Source organism: Lissotriton vulgaris, chromosome 3_2 (assembly GCF_964263255.1).
Source record: "Lissotriton vulgaris chromosome 3_2, aLisVul1.2, whole genome shotgun sequence".
Taxonomy (NCBI): domain Eukaryota; kingdom Metazoa; phylum Chordata; class Amphibia; order Caudata; family Salamandridae; genus Lissotriton; species Lissotriton vulgaris.
The window spans coordinates 145798420-145815146 of NC_141690.1; the positions used below are offsets into that span (position 1 = coordinate 145798420).

General features: G+C 46.8%; 1 protein-coding gene across 1 annotated transcript in view; it reads left to right on the forward strand.

Annotated features, from left to right (window-relative positions):
* Window positions 1–16727, forward strand: part of STK32B (serine/threonine kinase 32B) — a 1691669-nt gene that overhangs the window by 916651 nt on the left and 758291 nt on the right. The window contains exon 5 of the mRNA XM_086964101.1: window positions 12217–12254. Within this exon, the coding sequence (XP_086820227.1) occupies window positions 12217–12254 (38 nt within the window). The remainder of the gene's footprint in view (window positions 1–12216; window positions 12255–16727) is intronic.

Below are 16727 nucleotides of genomic sequence, written 5' to 3' on the forward strand. Positions count from 1 at the left end.
TTTTCACTGCCTTTCTAAATAAAGCCAGTGTTGGACTTTCTTTTATACTAAGTGGCAGCCGGTTCCATGCCCGCGCTGTATGTACCAGAAAACATCTCCCACCCCAATTGGTTTGTCTGAATTTTGGGATACTAATTAATTTCAATTGCCTTGACCTAAGCATCCTGCCTGGTTCATACAATTTCAAGTTAGTTCGCAGAAACTGTGAGCCTAAGCCCTGAACAGCCTTATATGCCAGGCACAGTGATTTGAAACGGACCCTCTTTTCCACTGGGAGCCAATGCAAGAGTTTTAGTTTAGATGTATTTGGCTCATATTTGGGGATACCGAGCACCAGCCTCGCAGATGCATTCTGTAGGCGTTGCAACTTGTTTAAAATTTGTTTTCTGGCTCCAGCGTACAAGGCATTGCCATAATCTAATCTAGACATTGCCAATGCCGTCACCAATGTTTTTCGGGTATCGTCTGGTATGTAGGGCAGTAGTTTCTTTATCATCTTTAGAATAAACAAAACTGTGGATACAAGTTTGTTTGCTTGAGCATCAAAAGAAAGCTTGATGTCTAGGGTCATTCCCAGGTTCCTTACTTTGTCTACTCGGTCTGGGCACCTCCCCAGATTGTCCGGCCACCAGGCTGGAGACCAGATGTCATCATTACCTCCCAGCACCAGCACTTCACTCTTGTCGCCGTTCAACTTTAAACAGTTGTCCATCATCCACTGACTGACCTGTGACATACAATGTTTAAATTTCGCTGCTGTCTCATTCACCTCCTTACTGATAGACACCACTATCTGGGTGTCGTCAGCATAAGATACTGGGGTAAAGCCACATTCCCTTATGATTTTTGCCAGCGGAGCTACATATAAATTGAAAAGGGTAGGGCTTAATGCAGACCCCTGGGGTACCCCACAAGGTGAGCAAAATGATTTGGACTTTGCCTCACCCAACTCAACAGAGAAAGTTCTATTTCGAAGGTATGATGCAAGGAAAGATATTGCAGAATCATGGACCCTTACTTCTGCCAGGCGGGCCAGGAGTATTTCTTGGCTGACCGTGTCGAAGGCCGCCGATAGATCTAATAATACTAGGGCGGCCTTCCCTACTTTGTCTAGCAGCCTCCTGAGTTCTTCAACAGCCATAAGCAGAGCTGTTTCCGTGCCATGTCCCTCTTGGAATCCATATTGAGAAGGATCTAACCATCCACCCTCTGCTATGTACCGAGACAAGTGTTTATTTAGTAGCTTCTCTAGGATTTTCGCCACAAATGGGATGCTTGCTATGGGTCTGTAGCTGCTGGGCTCATCATTTATAGGTTTGCACCCATAATTACTGTTTCATGTAGTATTACCTATAAATACCTTGTTAATATGTGCTAACCCAGCAGTTGAATTGTTTTTCCTTCTACAAGGGAATTTCCCAGGTGTGATTCCATCTGATATTGGTAGAAAGGACTCCAGCCTAAAACAGGCATTTGTGACCAGAGAAAAGTTACCATTTCACTTGTAGTACAGCTATTAGTATGCTCACGAAATCTAAAGCATTTTACTTTCAAAATAAATTCTGATGAACTTCCACATGCGACAAATCAACCTAAATTTGAAAGGCACACATACTACAGTTCTAAATGGGTAAATCTTCAGCTTTGGCATTTCATTCTGAGAGATGAGAAGTGCCTTATGTTATAAGGAACTTAGTGATACATCATCATTCTTCCCTAAGAGATACACTCAGAATCCAGTGTAAATTGAAATCTTATATCCTTTATACCTTAATCATTAGTCTTTTGTAGTCTTGACTACGACGTCTCATTACTTTCAGGGATTCAATAGTTTTGCCTTGCACCTTTAAAAGCAGACTTACCTGCTGCAGCTAGCCTCGTCTAAGGAGCAAAATACTCTGAACACATCAACCCTGTGCTCATCACACATCACTGGCTACCAATTGAAGCAAGTGGCATTTTCACACTAGGTTGCAACATGCACAAATCTAGAATTCTGATGTCTCCAAAAGCATGGTGAAAAAATGAATACTGTTTGGAAGCTCATCACACACAGCAAGGCTCGGATCCCTTACTTCCGGGAACAGTCTCTCTTCAGAAAAGATTCAACTTAATCTTTAACAAGGAGTGCAGCAAAATTCTGAAACTCCATTCTCCTTTGGATCCTAAAAACCCCAAACGACGGGCGGACGGCATGGCTCGTGGGTGGTGGGGTGAGGGGGTGGGTGCGTGGGGGAGTTGCACGAGGGGAGCAATTGATTGCTCTATATAAATAAAAAGACTAAAAAACATGCTTGCTGCTGGTCTGCGTCTCTGCTCTGCTCCTTTGGACAGAAAGCACAACTAGGCCCCACTGACCAATCACAATGCTGCAATGCAGCATTGGGATTGGTAAGCACCCACGCTACCCTGACCAATCACAATGCTGCAATTTAGCGGAGTGATTGGTCTGAGACCCGTAACACGACACTTAGCCAGGAGCTGGTAGGGGGAAAAGGGAAAGTGTGCATGACTGGATTGGGCAGCCCTATCGGGCTGTCATTGTGTACAGGAGTGGGCAAACCACTCCTCTTCTGCTTTGCTCTGAGAGCAGAGCAGCCTCGCCCGCTCTCAAAGCAGCACAAAGAATAAAATGATAATAACGCAAAGTTATTATCATTTCATGTTTCGTGCTTTGCCCTCCCCAAAATCAGTGGCACGATGTTCCTTCGCCATAGCGGAGGAGCTGCCACTTTATAAAAAGACATGAAATGCCTCTTATTCTTGCATCACTGCAAGAACTGGTTTGCTGAGCTGCACATCTACTGCCTGCCAGATCCCAGGACTAATCTGACCTGGGATCCTCCTATAATCCCCCTTTCCTTCTATGAGTGTTTATATTCACCCACTACAATTAGAACAATGACCGCGTGGTCTGGGATTATCTCTGGGGTATATTGGTAGGCAGAGGGTTCGGTAACAATTTTTTGAGGGCAATTAAAGCCATGTATTGTAATCCAGAGGCTAGGGTCTCAGTCATGGGGCATCAATCTGATAAAATAATAATCAAGAGAGGGACGCGTCAGGGGTGCCTCTGCTCTCCAATTCTATTCTCTATGTATATAGACCCCCTTATACAAAGAATCCTGGCCTCAGGACAAATAAGCCCAGTGGTGGTCAATGGATTCACTACCAAATTATTGGCTTATGCAGATGATCTGGCAATAACCACTGTGGACCCCCACCAAGCAATGCCGGAAATTGTACAATTGGCCAAAGAATTTGGCAATTGCTCTGGGTATAAGTTGAATGAGGGGAAAACCCAGATCATCTGTACCAAGAATATTAGGAAAAGTGATCATAGGTATGTAGAGTGTGCGACGTATCTTGGGGTAAAAATTAATTCATCAGTTGAGAAGATGGTTGAGGAGAACTATCTTCCGCTGCTGGGCTCAATCGAAACAGAGCTTAGAAGAATTGATGTCCTGCATCTATCCCTTATAGGTAGGGTGAATTCCCTAAAGATGACCATGTTTCCCAAAATATTATATCTTTTTAGGGCTATTCCCCTATTTATAGGGGAGACAATGATCAGAAAAATTGAATCCACGTTTGTCAGATTTGTGTGGCAGTACGGTAAAATCAGGCGATCAATAAACTATCTATCTTTACCGGTAGATAGGGACGGTCTGTCATTTCCGAACCTTAAATTTTACCATTTGGCATGCCTGTTCACACAAATGAATATATTGATTCAATCTGAACCCTTGCCAGCAGTAGGTTATAATGAAAATCAAGATCCTCCCTCCATCTATGAGCTATTGCTAGGTAGAAAAGCATATGGGTTATTACAGTGTGAAGTGGAACGGAGATTCTACAACAGGACGAGATATAGGATTATCAAAGGGGTTTGGTGGACGTGGAAATCCATAGGTAAAATTTTAGGAATCCCCAAAATAAATGCTAATACTAATCTGTGGAAATCAAGTCTATTCACCCATCTTGGACAGAATGAGAATAGTTTGATTTGGAGGGCACAAGGGATAAGATGCTTGGGTGATGTCATGTTGGGAGAGAATATATATAGCTTTATTGAAATACAGCGGAAGTTTGGGATTCCTGGGAATCACTGGCTGCTATATTGGCAAGTCGCTCAAACTATCGCAGCAATAAGACCAAAACTAGTGATGACACCAAACTGCCAACTGATTGAGTATATAAAAAGAGGGGAAAGGAAGATTGGTACGGCCTATAATTTTCTGGTGTCCGGGCTCCCAGATGATCTTGATAAAACTGAGGTGGCCTGGTCACATAAGTTAGGGGACCCAGACGTAGATATAGATCTGGCCTTACTTTTAAGCAGTAAAGTATTTCGAGCTTCAAACTTAAGGGCCCAACACTACAAGACGGTGTTTAACCTTTATTACACCCCCGCAAAATTGTTTGGGTGGGGGTTAAGGGAAGACGATAAGTGCCCAAGATGTAACACAGGCCCAGCAGATTTGATACATATGTTTTACGGCTGCTCTAGTCTGGCCCCAATCTTTGGTGAGATAACAACCTTTCTGAGGGGGCTGCTAGGTAACAATATCAACCTATCCCCCACACTGGTTCTTTTAGGAGCGGACTCTAAACTTAAGATTGGGAAACACAAGGGAGGAGCTTCGCGGGCAACCAAGATGGCCGCGTAAGCTCAGAGCTCCGCGGACCTTCCGATCCTCCGTAATCATCCTGCCCGTAATCCTGATCCACGTGGGTGGATATTTGTTGCCGATGGTCTACTGAGGCGAGAACCGTTTTCAGATCCCGAATCGGTGTCTCCTACGCTGAGCTACGTCGAGTGGGACTCCGTGCCAGTGCAGTGCCATTGTCTCTCCGGACTTCGCCACTACGCACGACCGATCTGCGGAGTACCCGCCTGATTTCACCAACGGGGAGGTGAACTGGACAGCGGAGCGGCCCTGTGACGGCATTCTACAGTCTGCCCCGGACGAATCTCCGGGTCCCTGGGCCCGGACTTGCCTGGCATAGCCCTTTGTTCTTTGGACCTAATATGGCGGGCAAAGGGGACCCCGATAAGACATCGAACAGAGGCGTCCGCGGCAAATCACAGCAACAACAGAACAGGATTCAGCGCTATACCCAACTAAAGACGCCGCCTGTTACTGGGCCCTCTACCAAGGACATCCCGCACTCGGGCTCGCCGGACGGCTCTGAGCCCACTTTGAGTGACATTATGGGGGCCATTACAAGTTTCCGGGCGGATATGCAGCAGCAGCATGAAGTCCTTACACATAAGGTGGATGGCATGGCCGTCGATCTGACTCTCATTAGAGCCGACTTGGGTAAAACTAATGATCGAGTCAAGAATTTGGACATCAAGACGTCCAGTCTGACAGGAGATGTTTCGGACTTACAAACTGAAGTCCGGAACCTGCAGAGAATGGCGGAGCAATTCGCAAGGCAGCTGGATGACTTTGAGAGCCGTGCCAGGCGGCAGAACGTCCGCATTGTCGGTGTACCGGAGGGTTCGGAGGAGGTGGCTACGGACCTCCTCGTGGAAGACCTGATCAAGACTCATCTGGCGCCGCCTGGACTCAGCAACTTTTTCTAGGTGGAGCGTGCCCACCGAGTGCCGGGTGGCCCGCCGCAGTCGGGCGTGGCACCCAGACCCATCGTAGCCTGGCTGCTCAATTTCCGTGACAGAGACGCTGTCCTGCAGGCTTCCAGACGACATGGACCGCTTAAATTTCAGAATGCCGATGTCCATTTCTATCCGGACTTCACCAGGACGGTTCAGCAACAACGCCAGAGCTACGCAGGGGTGAAGCGAAGACTGCGAGACCTGGGGTTCAAGTATTCCATGATGTTCCCTGCCAAGCTCCGGATCGAGCACGAGGGTCGTGCCCTTTTCTTTGACTTTGCTGAGAATGTAAGTGACTGGCTGGACACTTTATCGACGCGCCGAGACGCGCAGGAGGACCATGAAGGTGGCGCTGCTGGCGGTCCGGACCTATGAGACTTGGCTCTATAGTGGGTGATTCCTCGTCAGTTATATTTGCCTCGATTGACTATCGAATGTAGCGTTTGATTGCCGTATTACCTTTCCTGTCAGTACATGGAGGGTGGCGGGGGGTGTTCGCGGAGATTCCTCACTCCTCTGGGTGTCTTCTTGTAGAGTAGTTATGGGGCGACAGGCACACTGCTGGTTGGGGGGGCTTTTTAGTCATATGCAGGGGTGCAGGGTGGGGGGTGCAACTATGCAAGTTTTATTGTTTGTTTGTTCTTTCTCTATTTCTTTCTTGAGGCAATGGACTGTGTGTTTTACTGTGCAATTGATAATTGAGTTGGTTGTAGTCGGGTGGGGCGGGTTGCTGGATGATGGGGGGTAGGAAATTGAAAGTGCTTAGCTGGAATGTCAATGGACTAGGTGACCGGGTTAAGAGAGGGGTGTAGTAGTAAAATCAAAGTTTATTTAGACAATAGTCTATAAACCATACACAAGACCATGGATCCACTTAGCAATATAAATTTTACATCATAGTTCATTTTAACACTCAGTACACATTTAAGAGAGGGGTGGTAATTCAACTGATAAAGAGGCACATGCCTGATATTGTGCTTTTGCAAGAAACGCACTTGGTGGGAAACTCCTGTAGGGCCCTCAATCGTAAGGGTTACAAAATGGTTGCCCACTCTGGGTTCTCCTCGGGTTCCCGGGGGGCGGGCATCCTTGTGCGCGCGTCCCTTCCTCTCGAAATAGACGTCACACTGCTTGATGACAGAGGACGCTACGCAGCTGTGGCGGGGAGATGGGAGGGGCGTTCCTTAGCGCTGCTTTCGGTTTATGTTCCCCCAGGCCTCCAATTTAGCACCTTCCAGGACCTTGGTGGCGCCATCTTGTCCCTGCCTTCGGGCCTATTGATCCTGGGGGGCGATTTCAACTCAGTCTGCTCTGGCACCCTTGATCGTCAGCCGCTGAGGGACCTCCTGGGCTCCCAAATGTGGCTGCCGACCTTCCTTGACTCTATGGGTTTGGTGGATTGTTGGCGGCTACTGCATCCTGCGCGCCAGTTTTCGTTCCTTTCCGGTGCCCATGGGAGCCTGTCCCGTATAGATTATGTTCTCACCCTGGCGGCGCAATCGCCTGCCGTTTCCGAGGCCCGTTTTCTGGCGAGGGGCGTCTCTGATCACTCGCCGTTGTGGGTCTCCTTCGACTTTGGTGTCGTCCTGTCCAGCCGTCCGGCAGCGGTGAATCTGTGGTACTTCCGCAACCATAAAACACGAGCACTCCTGGCTAAGGCCATCGACCTATATTTCACTGAAAATGTGGGCTCCGTTGGCTCAGCGGTCACCCTGTGGGAGGCATTCAAGACCGTGTTGCGGGGTGAAGCTCTAGCTCTCATTGCAGAGGCTAAGTGAGCTCGTGATGCCGACCTTCTGCATGTTGAGGAGGAGGTCTTGGATCTCGAGTCCCGATTGGGGCCTGAGCCTGACCCTTCTCTCCTACACGAACTCTCCCTGAAACAGTCGGAGTATCATGATCTCGCTACGAATGCTGCCCTGGTTTTTGCCAAGGAGCAGCAGGGCCGCATTTATGATGTCGGTGATAAGGCCGGTAAATTGCTGGCCTGGTTGGACAGGCGGGAGATGGCAAGCCGGGTGGTCCCGGAAATCCTGGGCGAGGATGGAGTGGTGGTTACAGATCCGAGTGCTATTGCCGAGTCTTTTGCGGACTATTTTCGGGGTGTCTATACAGCCGGCTCGGATCGTTCCGAGGCCGATTCAGCTGAGTTCCTCTCGGCGATTGACCTCCCTTGTCTTTCGGAAGAGGAAAGAGTCGATATGGACCGGGATATCGCCGCGGACGAGATTGCTTTGGCGATCCGCGCCCTGCGAGCGGGTAAAGCTACTGGCCCCAATGGCATACCGGTTGAGTTGTACAAGATCCGGCCGGATGTGATCTCTCCTTATTTGAGGAGTATGTTCCTCCGGGCCCGTGAAGAGGGTGTCCTTCCCTTGGACCAGCGGCTGGCCACCATAGTGGTCATCCATAAGGAAGGCAAGCCGCGGGATGTTTGTAGATCCTACCGCCCCATTTCTCTCCTTAACGCGGAGCCCAAGATCCTGGCTAAACTATTGGCTAATCGGCTGGTCTGGGTTATCAGCGGCTTGGTACACCCGGACCAATCCGGTTTTATTCCCCGCCGCAACACTGCCCTCAACCTGAGACGCCTGCATGGGGTCATGGCCAGAGCTCACGCCCTTACGGAACCGGCGGTACTTGCCTCCCTTGATGCCACGATGGCCTTTGATTCCCTAGAGTGGAGCTACCTATGGGCGGTGTTAACAAAGCTTGGGTTTGGACCGGGCTTCCTGGGCTGGGTGCAACTTCTTTATGCTTGCCCTCTGGCCGCTGTCACGGTTAACGGCCGCATGTCTGCTCCTTTCGCTCTCCATCGTGGTACCAGACAGGGTTGCCCCTTGTCTCCACTCCTTTTTGCGTTGGCCCTGGAGCCACTCGCGGCTATGCTACGCTCGCACCCTGATTTACATGGGATCTCCTGGTCCCCGGACTTCGAAGACAGGGTCTCCCTGTATGCCGATGACATCCTGCTTTACCTCACCTCCCCCTGTAAGTCGCTTATTGTGGCGTGTGACGTGCTAAGGTTGTTTGGGCGCTATTCTGGCCTGATTATTAATTGGGCCAAATCCTCCCTTTACATCCTCAAGGGTGACACGCCGCGCCTCCCCAGAGGTTGCAACATACAATTGGCCGGGCAAGGCTTCAAGTACCTGGGGATCTATGTATCGAATAATCCCAAGGCAAGGTACGATCACAACTTACTCCCTCCGCTCCAACGATTGCGGAGGGATGTGGAGGGTTGGCGCAAGCTCCCCCTCTCTCTCCTGGGCCGGGCGGCACTATTCTAAATGATGTCCCTGCCCAGGTTCTTATATGCCTTGCAGAACACCCAGGACCTTGTTCCGGCTCGTTACTTTAGGGAGGTTGAGAGCCTGCAGCGCACCCTGCTTTGGGATGGTCGGCCTCGTGTCGCTGTCCAGAAGCTTACGTTGCCGTGGTACGATGGGGGCATTGCGCTACCAGATGTGCGAAGGTACTACTGGTCCTCTCAACTTACCGCTATTAACCATGGCCTCTATGGCCCTGTGGACATCCCGGGCTATGCTATGGATAGATGGCTATTGCAAGGGGGCAACTACTACCGCGCCCTTTATTCTAAATCCTTTGATCGGCGCCTCACAGGCCCGACCAAGGCGGCGGTACACACGTGGCGAACGATCAATAAGATACAGGGCTGGCAGGGCAGACTGACGAAATTCACCCCTCTCTATGATTCTGATATCTTAGGCAAGCTCTGGCATACCAAGGGTTTTGACAAATGGGACCTCATAGGTATTTCGAGAGTGGAGGACATGCTGGCCAGGGGGGAAGTTAAGACTTTTCCGCAACTACAGGCGGAATACCGACTGGGTGGCACGGAGTTTTTCCGTTATGCCCAACTCAAGCATGCGATAACTACCGCTGGACCGGAGGAGGGCGACATCCCCGAAAGCTCCCCCTTGGAGGACAGAGTCCTGGACGGGCATATGCCAGATAGCGCCATCTCTCTGTCCTACAAGAAGCTGATTAATGTTAGAATCGACCTCCTCCAGCGCTTGCGGGAACAGTGGGTAGCCGATGGCCTGGAGCTGGACGACGAGGACTGGCAGAGTGCTGTGTCCTCCCCTAAGGAGGTCGCCATTTCCTCGCGTCTGCGGCTGGTGCAGTTTAAAATCCTCCACCGGGTGTATGTTACCGGTCCCCGGCTTGTGCGTATGGGCTTCTCGCCTGATGGCTTCTGCCGTCGTGGCTGCGGAGCCCTTGCTACCTTCATGCATATAATATGGGAGTGCCCCGTTATTGCCCCTTACTGGGAGAGAGTACATCGAGTGATGAGGGAGGTGACAGGAGTTGAGTTGGCAGCAGAGGCGCGTAGGTGCCTCCTCAATGTTTGGGAGCCGAATGACTACAACACGGCGCAGACTCGTTGGGCTACATTGGGCAACATGGTCGCTAAGAGGGACATAGCGCAGAAATGGGGATCCAATACGGCCCCCCTGGTGGTACAATGGAAGGCCAACATGGATTGGTGTATGCTGCGTGAGAAGACTGTCTATACTGCCAGGGGGCGGCCTCAGACATGGAATAAGGTGTGGGGGGCATGGAATGCATACAGAGGTGACTTGTGCCTGCCACCAGAGCCGATTCCCCGCGACGAACACCTGTCGCCATAGCCGACGACACCAGCTATGCTACTAGTGTTGTAATTATCCTGTTCCTTCCTCCCCCCCCTTTCCTACATCCTGCTTACGTTCTTTTCTAAATCTTACCTGACCTCTGACGCCTCCTACTGACTCATAAGCACTTCTCCTTCTCCTTTGCCTTTTTTTCTGCGCCCTAGGGCGCCTTTGTTTAGGTTCTTATTTCTATATAAAATAAAAAACAACCTGCATTGTCCTGATATGAATCGAATTGCACACTACTTCTTCTGACACCATGCTGCCTTGCCTCCGGGATGTTAGGCTGAATAGCTGTGTGCTTTATTATAATAAAGGTTTTAAAAAATTAAAAAAAAAAAAAAGATTGGGAAACACGCACAAGCATTGTTATTTATTGCCGTAGCAGTACTCCGTATGCTAATCTCTGCTGGGTGGAAAGATCCCAACGACCCCACATTTCAGATGTGGATGTCTAGGCTGCTGGGTATCCACAATCTGGAAGCCTGCCTTTATGAATTAAAGGGTAGACAGAAGCAGGAGTTTGGTAGGAATATTTGGGCATCGGTCAAGATCTGGAGAAACTCTGATTCATGAGATTTTTGGGGACTAAGGGGCACATGCATCAAGCATTTTTGGAGTCGCAAACGGTGCGATTCCTTAAAATCGGCCGTTTGCGATTCCAAAAATGCTTTTTGGAATGCATCAAGCATTTTTAGAAATCGCACATTTTTGCGATTTCTAAAAATGCGATTGCTTTTAAGAAATCGCAAATTTGCGATTTCTTAAAAGCAATGCATGATTACTTTCATAATTGCGAATTCGCAATTAGGGTGTCAAATTTACCGAGTGGTTGAACCACTCGGTAAATTTGCAAAAAGTGTTAAAAACGCTGCAAAAGCATTTTTTACACATTCATGTTACGGACACACATGTCCTTAGGACATGTGTGTGTGCAACATGATGCGAAAACAACATTTCATGGGTGCAGGGGGGGGTCATTTGAACCCCCCTCTCCACCCTTGAAATGCAATCAGGATTTGCTATTAGCAAAGTGCGAATTCGCAATTCCCATTCATTCCTATGGGCATTTTAGCCCATAGGAATGAATGGGAATTGCGAATTCGCACTTTGCTAATCGCATAATATTTGAGAATCGGTAAAAATTGCGATTTTTACCGATTCTCAAATATTTTGAGAAAATGTACATGCATCCCATTTTGCATTTCCTAATTTGCGATTCCCTAAAAATCGCAAATTAGGAAGTGCAAAATGAAACAATGATGCATGTGCCCCTTAGCCCATTTGTTCACTTTTTAAGAATTATGACTGCATGTTATTAACTTTTGTAAAGCTCTGATTAATGTATTGCATATTCTGAAACTTTTTTTGTATCTATTTATCCGGATATGTATTGATTCTGTAATTGTAACTGCCTTATCTCTAATAAATTAAATTTTTTAAAAAAAGAACAATGAATGTGTTTGCCTTTACACAGTAATTCGTGCTTCATCGCTATCTTCAGCAGTTGGTTCCAAAACTGTTTGTAAGCTGTAAAGCAATCAGACCCCCATGGGGAATGGACCACACTACTTAAAACTGCTAATAAAATAAAATAAGTAGCATAAAGAATACATATTTAATATTATTGTAGATAACTCACTGTCATGTCTCTCAAGTGGCTGACGTGTTTTCATTTATTACATGTTGTTTTTCAATGTGGATGTAGGCTATCTCGAATTATAACCTGCCATTTCCTCTTATACATTACGCAATGTATTAACACATTAATTTGAAATGTCTCTTTAGCATTTCCATGGGCAATCAGTAGAGTTATGTGTCCAACCACAATATCTAGAAATGTTCTTTTTAATAAAAAACATAAACAATTTACTAGTTTATCCTATCTTAAATGTTACCATTTTGAGTAAGCGTAAAATATTTTGTATCTTGCAGGGATATCAAGCCTGACAACATACTGTTAGATGAATACGGTAAGTACTCAAATCAAATTTTAATGTATGTTTATGTTTGATCAGATTTACAGTTAGAGGCAATGTATTTGTATTCTGCAATTGTGTAAAAATACATTGTTTTTTAGAAATGCTTCTTTTGGACTTTCTTTGTTCCTATGGTTCAGGCAAAACTCTGAAGAGTTGACATAAATATCACAAACTTGGCAAAACATCACCACTAAGAATAGGCCTGGGTGAAATTTTAATTGTCTGGAATAATCAAAGTAATTTTGGTAATTCCATGTTACTCTTTGGCACAGAATTACGAATAATAACGGAAGTATGCCAGCTCGTGTAATTAATTTTGGGGGGAAAATGAGCACCGTGAAAAAGTGCTAAATACTGATTACATTTGTCACATAATTTTAAGGTAATTCCACATATTTACCCGACAGCTAATTGCACAAGTTACGCCCACCTTTAAGTAAGAAAGGAAATGCAATACAGAGTTACATTTTAAACACACCACAACAACATTCAAACCTTACTGTGCTTTTACAGCATACACATCACAGAAGTAGATGGAGGTGTAACAAGACCCTATTATTTATGAACCTGTTTTTACATTGAGTTCAACATTTCTTGGGCAGTTAAGATGGGTTGATACTGTTTAATGCAATGGAAAGAGGGTCTTCTGCTAGAGTCTATAAGGACTGCATTAAGACTCCATAAATTGTATCACTTTATTGACGTACTAACTACACCCAGGGTTTAAACATTTTCATGAAGCAATATTAAAAACAAATTCTTATTATACATCATCCATTATGTTTTCTAAAAGAATACAAGCATACTACAGCAGTGAAACAAATTCTAGAAAAAGTATCTGTCAAATTATTTTTGACTGTTTTGCTTTTAATAGTTTTACATTTTTGCTTGGTCTCCCTAACACTTGGGGAACCCAGATCCGGATATCTGTAGATCTATAGATCTCTTGACATTGGGGATGTGGCGCTCAATAGCTCACTAAGTATGAAGTGGGAGGAAAACAGCATTCAGACAACTTCACTGGTCACAGTGGTCTCTAAATCTTACAGCTGGAGTCGCACATACATCTGTATTGTAGCCATGAGAAAGTAAATGACACTTCCAGGTCTTACTCTGTGGTCAAACGGTCACCCACATGAAAAGCACGTACATGCTGCAGGGAAAATACTTCAGCATGGCCTCATCCATGTCAAGAGTAGGAGCTGCAGTGTTTCCCACAGGTCGAATCCTGTAGTCTGCCTTATTACTGAATGATTTCCTAGTGAAATGAAATGAAATGAAAAATTACACTTGTATAGCGTGTTACTACCCGGAGGCCTCGCAGCGCTTTTGACTGATTACTGTGGCGAACTACAGGGTGGGTCAACACGCTTTGGCGAACAGATGGGTTTTCAGAGCTTTCCTGAATGACATCCGGTTGTTATTCTCTATAAGGGCTAGGGGGAGAGAATTCCAAAGCCTCGCAGCGGTGTGGGAAAAGGAGCGGCCGCCCCATCGGGCTTTGTTCATTTTAATTGTGGTTGTTAGATGCAGTGTGCTAGAGCGAAGGGCTCTAGACGGGGCGTAAGGCACAACTAAGGGGAACAGGATGGCAGGGCCTGTTCGGTGGAAAGATTTGTGCAGAATGCACATGGCCTTAAATTGTGCTCTGGCAGCCACTGGGAGCCAGTAAAGTTCTTTTAGGGCATTCCTGGCTGACTGCCAGCGGGGAATATTGAACAGTAATCGAGCGGCACAGTTTTGCGTGACTTGAAGCCTATTGGTTACTGCCGCTGAGGCTCCTATGTATAAAGCATTTCCATAATCCAGGCGGGAGAGTATCAGGGCCTGAACCATGACTCTCCTCGCCTGGAATGGAAGCAGAGTTTGCACTTTGCGGAGCATTTTCATTAGCCCAACACACATAGAGGCTGTTTTGGTGGCTTGGACCGAAAAGTCTAGCGCTTTGTCGAGCCAGATTCCCAGGCTCTTTATCTGAGGTTTGGGGAGGGGGGGGGAGACCGAGACATGTGGGCCAGATGGAAGCCAGGGTGGTCAGAGGAGGGTTGCCCAGTAGCATAATCTCCGTCTTCTCCCCGTTGAGTTTGAGACAGGAGGATTGCATCCACTTAGCAACAGCCTCTAGACAGGGGCCCACGGTGTTGGACAACCCCTCAGTGTGGTCCAAAGAGACCACCAGTTGGGTATCGTCGGTGTAGGTGACAATACGCACACCGAAGGGATGGACTATCTTTTCTAGAGGTCGCATATAGGCATTAAAAAGAGTGGGGCTTAGGGAGGAGCCCTGGGGAACCCCACAGCTGAGTGGATGCTTGGGGGAGACTACCTCGCCCTCAAACACCTGTAAGAATCGCTCATCCAGGAAGGAGGTCAACCATTCCGGGGACCGCGCCCGACACACCCATGCCCTTCAAACGATGTAATAATGTGGCATGGTTAACCGTGTCGAACGCGGCACTGAGGTCGAGTAGTATGATGGCTGCTTTTCCTCCCCGGTCCAGCACAGCTCTAGCTTCTTCCGTCACTGCTAAAAGGGCAGTTTCAGTTCTGTGCTGAGGGCGGAACCCCGTCTGAGAGACACGTAGCAGATTATTAGATTATAAATAATCTACTAAAATGTTATTGACGTGCCTCTCAAGCAGTTTGCTGATCCAGAGAAGCAGGGAAATAGGGCGAAAGTTGGCCAAGTTGTTCTGGTCCAAATTAGGCTTTTTCAATAAGGCTTTGACCATCGCGCACTTCCATGGAGCTGGGACGGAGTTGGAGGTGATAGAGGCATTAAGGACATCCAGGATGACCGGGCGAATGGCATCAATGACCTTAGTTAGAGTCTGCGGAGGTGCTGGGTCATTAGGAGATCCAGAGGTGACTTTGGGGATCATTCTGTCTAATGTGATGGAATCAAGGAGTGGGAAATTGTCCAGCAAACAAGGGACGGGATGGTCAGAATCTGTTGTGGAGGTGAATTCCATTTCGTCACTACCAGTGGTGAATGAGGAATAAATGACCTGAATCTTCTGGGAGAAGAAAGTGGCTAAGTTGTTACAACGGATTTGTGCACCGTCAGATGACAGAAGCTCAGGGGGCGGGGGAGATTAGAGATTTGGCTATTTTAAAAATTTCTTTAGGGGAGTTCGCAGCAAGATTAATTTTGGATTCTTAAAACTGGGCTTGTGCAGATTTTATTTCATTTTTGTAGAGCTTTATTGCGGCTCTATACTCTGCTTTCTTCAGTTGTGAGCGTTCTTGTCTCCAGGCTCTCTCAAGTTTGCGGCAGGATTGTTTCATAGTCCTAAGGGCGGTAGAATACCAGGGGGCGACTTTGGATCTTTTTATCGATTGCAGGGAATCCTTCCGGAGGACTTGATCAATGGTACTAGAAATCCAGTTGTCAAAATTGACAGCGGCTGTATTAGGATTAGTCACCTTCTGGGGTGGGTGTTCGGTGAGAGCCAATTTCCATTTGGGGAGCGGGAGTGAGTCCCATTTTCCTCCCCAGTGTTTATTGTGATTTTATAAAGTGGGAGGGGTGCTTATGGACCATGTAAAAGGTATTAAAAAATGATCGGTCCTAGTTTATCCGGTTGATGTAATGTGATCTGCCTGGCATCACTACATGGAAAGGCAAGACGATCAGAAATAGTACAGAAAGATATACCTGAAAATATAGTCAACACCTGTATGAAAGGTCTCCTTCCGCCTCCTGAGCATCCCTAGATAATTGGTTTTTGGACCTCTACTAGTAAATGAGCCTTAGGTGTTTACCTGCACTCTCACGTGCTATTGTGACATGGTCGCAACGACAATACACTGCACATATGATATGAATGAGGCCTGACCCACCTCATGAGATATTACGCAAGAGTACGGAAAATGCAGGCTTGAAAGTACTGTTGTGCAAGCCTCAGTCACACTCCATGGCAATCCTGGGTAACGTGGGTTCACATAACTGCAATAAAAATGCATTTGCAAGGGTCACCATATACAACCGTTTCATTCTTTTAAAGTGGCGCCTTGCATGGTCTGATTTGATAGCCACTACCTGAAACTATTCAGACTATGGAAGCAATGCATGGAAATGCCAACACCATTAAATGGATGATATCTGATTTACTCACTGGATGTAAAAAATATTTAAAAACATTATGTTCTGAATAAAATGATTACTACATTTATTGCTCACGTGGGTCGTTTATTCACATCACTGTTGCACTAGTTATTCGGACTAAATTGAAGTACACATAAACTATATATATTGAAATAAATAGTTTAGTCGACACATAACTACAAAGCCCCTGGATATGCATCGGCTGTCAGAATTATTTTAGGTTTTTATCTATTGATGAATATAGTATAGCTATAGCTCGAACGTAGCCAAAAGGTGGTGGAGCACTGCAGATGATAAAAGACATACAAAAGGCGTCTCTAATGAAAACATTCAAGTTGTCACTTTCACAGTAATGA